Source organism: Sciurus vulgaris (assembly GCF_902686455.1).
Source record: "Sciurus vulgaris genome assembly, chromosome: 5".
Lineage (NCBI taxonomy): Eukaryota > Metazoa > Chordata > Mammalia > Rodentia > Sciuridae > Sciurus > Sciurus vulgaris.
In genome coordinates, this window is record NC_136465.1 from 151,951,959 (window position 1) to 151,960,294 (window position 8,336).

At 34.1% G+C, this 8,336-nt stretch overlaps 1 protein-coding gene across 3 annotated transcripts in view; it reads right to left on the reverse strand.

Annotated features, from left to right (window-relative positions):
• The window catches only part of DCN (decorin), a 34,606-nt gene extending 26,675 nt beyond the window's left edge, over window positions 1-7,931 (reverse strand). Inside the window, exons 1-2 of one of the 3 annotated variants that reach the window (XM_079140141.1) lie at window positions 7,658-7,931; window positions 3,540-3,786 (exon numbers count right to left, since the gene is read on the reverse strand). In XM_079140141.1, coding sequence (XP_078996267.1) covers window positions 3,540-3,753 — 214 coding nt within the window. In that variant the 5' untranslated portion in view covers window positions 3,754-3,786; window positions 7,658-7,931. Of the gene's footprint in view, window positions 1-3,539; window positions 3,787-4,113; window positions 4,238-4,540; window positions 4,699-7,657 lie in introns of those variants that run through there. The other 2 variants (XM_079140140.1, XM_079140142.1) reach the window with 2 other exon arrangements.
• Window positions 7,932-8,336: the final 405 nt, after the last annotated feature.

An 8,336-nucleotide genomic window follows, 5' to 3' on the forward strand; every position in this document is an offset into this window, starting at 1 on the left:
ACAAGTACAGTACGATCTCACTCCTGTGTAGATACTTCTTAGAATCTGAGAGTGGAATAGTGGTTACCAGAGGCTGGAAAGAGTGGGAATGGGAACCGAAATGTTATCCATAGGTACTAAGTTACAGTTAGGAACAGGAAGTTTTGGTGTGCTGCTGCACTATAGATTACAATAATATGCCACACATTTCAAAAATCTAGAAGAAAGGATTAGGACAGTTTTCACCAAAAAGAAAGGATAAACATTGAGGTGACAGATATGTGTAAACTAATATAAACATCATGAAATGTTTACATGTATCAAAGTATCACATAGTACCTCATTCATATGTAAAAGATTTTGGTTTTTATGATTTGGTTATAACCATATATTTTTTAAAGGAATGAGTTACATTTTAGGGTTTCTAAATTTAATATACCCACAGGTTTCTAAGGTAACTAGTCCTATGTCTACATTTATTGTTGTTTTTTACAAATGCTATTATTGAGAGTGAATTATTTAATGTCTGAAGAGGAGAGATAAAGAGAGATGATATGGGTATCATAAAATTCTGGTTCTAATAATACACTAAATGACAACAAATTCTGTGAAACAATTTGGCCACCATCTAAGGAAATTCATGTGTTCTTTCTCGATCCCTTGTGCTCTACAAAAATATATTATAATACTACTATGATGAGTTACAATTAGGGACTTGAAACAGCCCTTTTACCTTCCAGACAACCTTCGATTTCCCCATGGACTAATTACTCAATTTAATTTTACAGTTTTCACTTCTTTGTTTTGAAAGAACTGTCTAAAATTTGTATGCTATTAAACTTTACCAGAAATACTTCTTAATGGAAAAAATAGTTGACTGTAACAGAAATGTTTGCTTCTATTAAACATTGTTTAGATAATAACAAAGAATTATCATCTTTCAATACCGTAGCTCTCTCTTTTTATTAAATGCCCTAGCAAAGATAATCTTTAAGACAATATTAGCTATTTGATGAAGAAAATAATCAACCTTTTTCATCCCAAATTGCATTGCCTTTTTTCTTTATTGCAATAATTCAAACTTCAGGCTCAGATCAATAGGGTCTATGAAACAAAATGTACCACACTGTCTTTACTATGAATGAGGGTGTCCATTTCTTCTTGCTTTTTTCTACTTTTCTAACATCACTTATGTGACATGATCCTTATGTAATCAAGACATGTATTGAGTTGCAGCTGTGAGGTGAATATCTCACCAATACAATGGAATCTTCTAGACTGACTTCTACACATGGCAATGTGAAGACTCTCAACAGATTTCTAGGACCATAAAGTTAGCAACAGTTAGATAGTAGTTGAAAATCTGAATAGAGCTAACTTATTTTCTTTAAAGGCAAGGGAATTTCTCTTCTATTTAATTCTCTTTTCTACCCTGGAAATACATCATTAAATTTTTTACAATATATTTCAATATTCATCTTTGAATTAATAAAAGTCTCCTGGATGAACCCACTGCTCATCAAAACTCAGTTTATTAATTAAGTGTGGTTTCTTAAAACAAATCATTGTCAGAATCTTAGTACTTCCTTCACCTGTAAGACTCAGAATATCTGTGCAAGGGAGGGTGATGTACACTTTGGGCACTTAGAAAAAAAAATGAAAACATTTAGAAAACTTTAGTATCTAAAAACAAACAAAACAAAACAGTAATAACAACAAATTGCGTCCAGTGTCTCCCAAATCAATGTACTTGATGTTTCCTAAGACCACATTTTTCTGTTTAGTTTTGACCAATAGGCTTATGTCTTTTATAAGATAAAGAATTGGAAAACTGGTCCAATGCTTTAATCAGATTCGAGCTTTATAAACTATTTCTCACAGAAGTAAAGTGAACCTATATTAGAAGAAAAATAATGCTTCAGGAAAGTGGCAAATTCTCAAAGATACCAACGCTTCATTTTTGATAATATAGGTAGTAGAAGTAATAATGAATCCCTTTAACCTTATTCTCAGAGGTAAAGTGAATTTTAATTGCATCACATTTCTTGGAAACTTGGCCATTTTAGCATATCGCTGGTATATCTATCAAATGATGCTACTTTGTTCATATTTTTCAATCCCAATAATTTCTTGCCCAAGACAGTAATGCAAGTTATCTCTAGAAACTTATAAAACATTCTGGAGAATTTTATACTAATCTAATATCCCCTGTAATGAATATGCAATTCAAAAAGAAGTTGCCACCACTAGCAGGTCCCAAAGAACAGGACCATATTTGTCTTCCTCCTCTTTTCCTCCCCAGAATCTAGAATGGAATTGGGCCATGGTGGGCTCTTAGTATATTAACTGCAGGAAAGAATGAATGAATCCAGTGAATTTATCCTTTTAGCTTTTGGGAAACCATTATGTGAACTTGCATTTGGATTTTGAAGAGCTATACAATATATACAGACATTGAAGAAACTTTTGCAAGTTTGTTTTTCAGCTGTTTCTATTGAACACATTTTATATTTGTCTGAGTTCCTCTGTGTAGTTTATTTCAACTGTCGAAATTAATGACAATATTTTTTCCTACAAAATATTGTTGGCAGGCAAGTCTTGAATAAATACAGGGCTTCTGAAAGAAATGCCTTTTATGCTATGGGATTTCTTCTGTAAGGAAATACACATGGCAGAATCATACTGTGAGGATTATTTTTCTCTTTTTTCCAATAAGAAAATACATCAAAAGAAAGGAGGAATGTGAATCGGCTGCCATGTAAACTAAGTTCATTCCTTTTGGCCCATCCACTGGACCTCCAAACTTTCTGGAGGTTTATCTCTTAAGTATATTACTCTTGGAATTTCCAGACCAAATGTTTCTCCAAACAAGATAAATCAAACTGACTGGTGTTAGGCCAAAGATATATGCTCCAAGATTACATTGAATATTTATCCCATACTGTAATCACAAATATTTCCTTTGAAACTTTCTAAAGAACATAAACAGTTGGATTACAAATGCCATAGGTAGAAGCAAAACTAAGAACCAGAGATTAAGGGATAATTTTAGTTCTTGGAAGATAAGTTTTTGTTGTACGATTTACTTTGTCTTGTTTCTGATAACTGCATAGTTTACAATCAAGTCATGGTCAAACTCTGCTATGTGGACTGAATCCAGTATCAGAGAGATTGTCCAGGTTTTCTTACTAAGTTTTTATGACATCAAATCATAGAATTAAAATGAACCATCCTCTGGAATCAGAGAATATAAGTTGTGCTCAAAATTTTATTTTAATTTTACAAAAGGGGGCTATGAAGTTTAGAACAGCTTTTTAAAAAGTGGTTTATTCAAGATTGCAAAGTGGTGGAATCCTGACTTTAAAAGGAGGGAAAAAAGTGCCCTAACCTGAAAACTACTCTTCTATCATATGCTGCTTCCTTTACTCCTCATTAGGTGGCAGTGTCTCTCGTCTTTGGAATTGCAGATGTTAAAAACTGAAAATCCTCAACTTTGAGAGAAGCCAGACCCATGAATAAGACAAATAAGGTAGGCAACCAAGAGCCTGCATCCCACTCACCCAAATCAGAACACTGCACAACTCGAAGATGGCACTGACAGCGGAAGGGACACACGGGTCCCAGGGGCTCCAGTTCTGGAAGTTCAGGAACGTGATCTTCCGGGCCTATCCCAGAAGCCTCATCTTCTAACATAAAGTCAAATAAGCCTCTCTGTTGAAATGGTCCAGCCCATGAAACTTGTGCAAGCAGGAGGAAGATGAGAGTCACCTTCATGATTGATCTCAGATATTTTCACAGCCTAGGAACCTAGGAAACAGACGAAAGGTTTAGGAAGAGTAAGGTCCATGAGTTGTTTCTTACATAAGGTCCCCTAACAGAGTGAACATGGAGAAAGTATAAAAAATAGTATTTATTATGAGGAAGCAGAATATTAACGATGTATTTGAAGGGTGATAAGGTAATTATAACTTCCCTTGCACAGCTATTTACTTATGAAGAAGAATTTGAATATGATGTAAATTTGTTCGCATCTGCTGTCTGAATTAAGATGATAGACTATACTTTCATATCATTTGCAAAATTTTCGTGATTATAAGTCATGCTGGAGTTTTTGATAACTCTCTGAATACCCACCATGACATAGTTAAAATTCTTTCAATACACAAGAGAGATCACCAATTCCTGTCTCAGCTGCATCTCTGGAAACCATCATCGTCTCTCCATACTACTGTATTTATCTTGGTTTAGGCCTTCTCATCACCCCTTGAACAACTGCAAGCACTTCCTCATTTCCAACTTGAATGTTTTCTCTACCCCAGGCCATCTTCCACTCTGCTACCCCAGTCATCGTCTGAAAATCAACCTTATTAATTCCTATTGAAACGCCTTTGTTGGCTTCCTATGACTTGCCAATAATGTTCTCATCCTGTGCCATAAGGGAGGCCAACTCATAATTTGGTGCCATCTGATATTTCTAGTCACATTTCTCTTCTTTTTCTCTCTCCTACTGACCCTATCTCTACCCTGGCACTCAAAGCCACTAGCCATTTACAACACCTACCTTGTAGAGAGGTGGAAAGGTTAAGTTAAATAATGGCTTCCCTTCGATGTTCCCTGGCTCAGCCAGGCAGGATGCTCCTCTCTGCTTCTTCTGTGCTCCCAAAGCACATCACTCTTACCTCTTTTAAAGAACTTATCACATTATATTGCAATTTGTTTTGCATGCTTGGTCTGTCCCCCCCTCTCGACCATGTACTCCTTCAGGGCGTGTCTTATTATCCCTTGTTCTGTACCCAGCCTTGCACAATGTTTTGCACACAAATGACTCAGTTGACCATCAGCTTATTAACAACATAATTTATTCAATTTTTTCCAAGTCACCAATCATTTTGATGTTTTAAAGTGCACTCTAGCTTTTCCTTCAAATCCCAATTTCTAGAATAAAAAAATTTATCAAATTGAAAGCCTCAACTTGTTCTAATAAAAATTCACATTTTAAAAATAAATCTGTTGGCTAGAATCCCAAATTGATTATTTTTAATAAGTCAATAAATATGTCTGGAAAACCTAATTGCCATATGATTTATATATTATTTACTTTTTACTGTCAAATAAAGAAAAAAGTACAGTTTTGACAAATGCATACAGTATTTACCCATTCATTAGACAAGCACTTATAAATATATACATCCATGTTCTTAAATGGACTGATGTGAGCTAAATAATTCAACAACAAATCTGAGTAAGTCGGAATAACAAAGTGTTTGATTGTATAGACAAATAATCTATTTTTGAGATGATGTGTTTGCAAATCCCATTGAAACCCTTCTAAATATTCCCAGAAAATATTGCAGATATTACCTTTAGTCTCAATATCATTATTTTGAATTGTACATATATAAGGACCCATATTAAGACTTCACATTCATAATTAGAATTAAAGGCTTATTTTGAGTCACATTAGCTAATGGAAACATGAAGAAAACAAACAAAGGGAAAAAAAATCTTTGTATGTGTGTTCTGGAAGTGTTGCCAGATCCACTAGAGAAGAAACAAAATGTTTTGCAATTTTTTACACCTTTGCTCTTAGTTTATATTCAGTATCGGAGTATGTCTAAAGAAGTACACACAATATTGACTTATGACTGTTCATTTTTAAAATGAAGATTATTATTCACACTACTACTCTAAATTCACTATCAGGGGTTCTCTAGAGCCCATTTCCACTCAGTTGCTGAGTTTCTCTTTAAGGGGAGACTGTTGTTTTGGTAGGACATTTGCTTGCATTGATCTGAAGGAGAAGTCCTCTATCTGTTTCACATTAAAATGCAATCTTCATGGTTTACCACAAGTTTGCTAGCCTTGCATATTTAATGTCTTACAATTTTAGAAAAAAAATGAAGAAAAGTAATTGCAGATTTAATAAATAGCAAAGAGAGTCAATGCAGATGTCACTTTGTAATTCCTTCTTCAAAGTAGAAAATGCTTGGCTGTTTCACTAACAACCCAAAAAAGGAAATGTTGAGCATTAGCTCAGAGGAACAGTATCATCATTCGTAATTGTTTACTCTTTTTAAAATGGTGCAAATTCTCTGTGCAATATTGTTTTTGATAGAAACTGAATAGAGACAGACCCTTCATAGATTCGATTACTTATTTTGACATCACTTTCATTTGATCTTGTGTGTGTGTGAATGCATTTTAACTCCAAATATCCTAGGAAAGATTAACAAGTTCAGAAACTTTATGCAAATTCCTCCATGAAATAATTTTTCTTAAGTTAGTGTTAAGGTACCTGAAAACCCAACATCTTAAAACAATTTAGGTAGGGTCCTGACAGTCATGATTTCTTCAATCATTTCCTTCCTTTCTTCCTTCCTTTCTTAATAAATCACTCACACACACACACACACACACACACACACACACACACACACACACAATCGACAGCAAACAGCAATTGCCCATAGAAAGCAAGGAGGCTGTGACTGAGACCACATACCTTTAAAATTTCATTGCAGCTATTTTAAGTATTCTCAAAATGTATGCAGTGCTATTATTCCACTAATGTTAGTTGTCATGGCTTATAAATGCTCTATCAAAAATAACGTTTTCTGACTCCTAAAACTTGCTCAGCATGTTGAATTCTCTGTATCATTCAGATCAACATGCATGAAATGTCATTTATACCTTTAGTATGACTTCTTAAGTTAAAATTTATCTTTCAAGTGATAAGGGGAGCTATAAATGCAAATGAAAATTAGAATCCCCAGCACTGAGTGACTTCAAAGCTTCGTTAATAAGTAATTTAAAAATAAATAATAAGAGTAGCATTTATCCATAAATAGGACTACTATAAAAAGCATTTGGTTTTTTTTTTTTTTTTTTTTTTTTTTTTTTCTATTAAAAACAGCAAGAGGAAGAAAAAGCCACAGGCATTTACATCACTGGGAGCCCACTTAACCAGTGGTCATCAGGTTACCCTGTTTTAAAGTTAGAAAGAAAATTACCCACACCCTCATTTTACAGTGCATGTACCTTATAATAAAATTCCATTTGCTTTAAAATACTGACAAGGACAATTCTTTACAGTTAAGCAATTGTGCAACTGCAAAAATATCTTAGGTCTTAACATAATAGGTATTTTCAATGTTTCTTTTAACCTCTGGTAATAATTTCTGTTCATTTCTAGGGGTTAGAGAAATATACATTAGCTCTCTACCGCTAATCACCAGAGTTCACTTCTCTGAGGTTTTAAAAGTTTGTAAAGTATACAAGAATTCAGGATGGGAATAAATCCTTAAATGTATAACCTAACCACAAATAGTATGCTAGTTTAGAATACTTTTCTGTTAACACTTCATAAAGAGCTAAACATTTCATCAGTACAAATACAAAAACATCAATATAGATAGTCGTGGTGTTCGGTTACAGTTTTTTCATAAGCATCTTTGCAAGAACAGAAGAGAAAGAAGTAAAACAATGCATTCAACCATTTTACCAAATATTTAACTTCTGTTTTCAAGCAATACTTATTTAAAATGTTGCATAAGATTATTAAAAGTTTAGCATGATTTTTTTTCTTTTCTTTTCTCACCAAATATTTCCTTTTGCTCTCGACTTGACTGAAGTTTTATTAGTCTGTAGCAGAGTTCAGGACAATTATTGAAAAGCGTACCTTTTAATCCGGGTATTTGCCACAGGAGCCCTCAAAGCTGAGATGCAATTACACTAAATATTCAGCCCAAGCAAAAGAGTTTGCAGGTGTGGAAAGGAGGAGGGGGTAGGTGCTGCTCAGTGACTGTCACTAGGTTGAAAACCTCCTGCTTCTACTCCATAGCACAGTTAAAAAATAAGGTTTCCCTCAATGAACACAATCCGGCTGACACCCACATTAGATCATATGGTAATGATATGTCTCTTGTATTGTAGCCAGAAACTTTATCGGTCTTTTTTCCTCCGTATTTGCTTTATTCTTTTTGCATCTGCTGAAGATTCTAAACGGCTTTTGTAGTATAGTAGAGCAACTTGACTTGAAATTTGTCTTATTGTTGATTCTTTCCCTAAAATACTGCAACTAAAGGGTTTGTTTCCCCACCCCCAACACCATCCCCCTCTGCAAACTTTCTAGCTTTATCAAAAACATTCTTTATACTTCCAAAATGACAATTTTTCTTGCTTTAAGATACATAAGTCTGGAAAATGGAATGAAATTAATTCAGTAGTTGTTTTAAATGTGGTCTACAAAAATAACTGAGTAGCCTTATTCAGAACTCCTCATTCAGATTTTTACTTCCCAGGGTTTGTGCAAATTCAAGTACTATGCTATGGAACATTCTATGTATTTTCTACAGTAT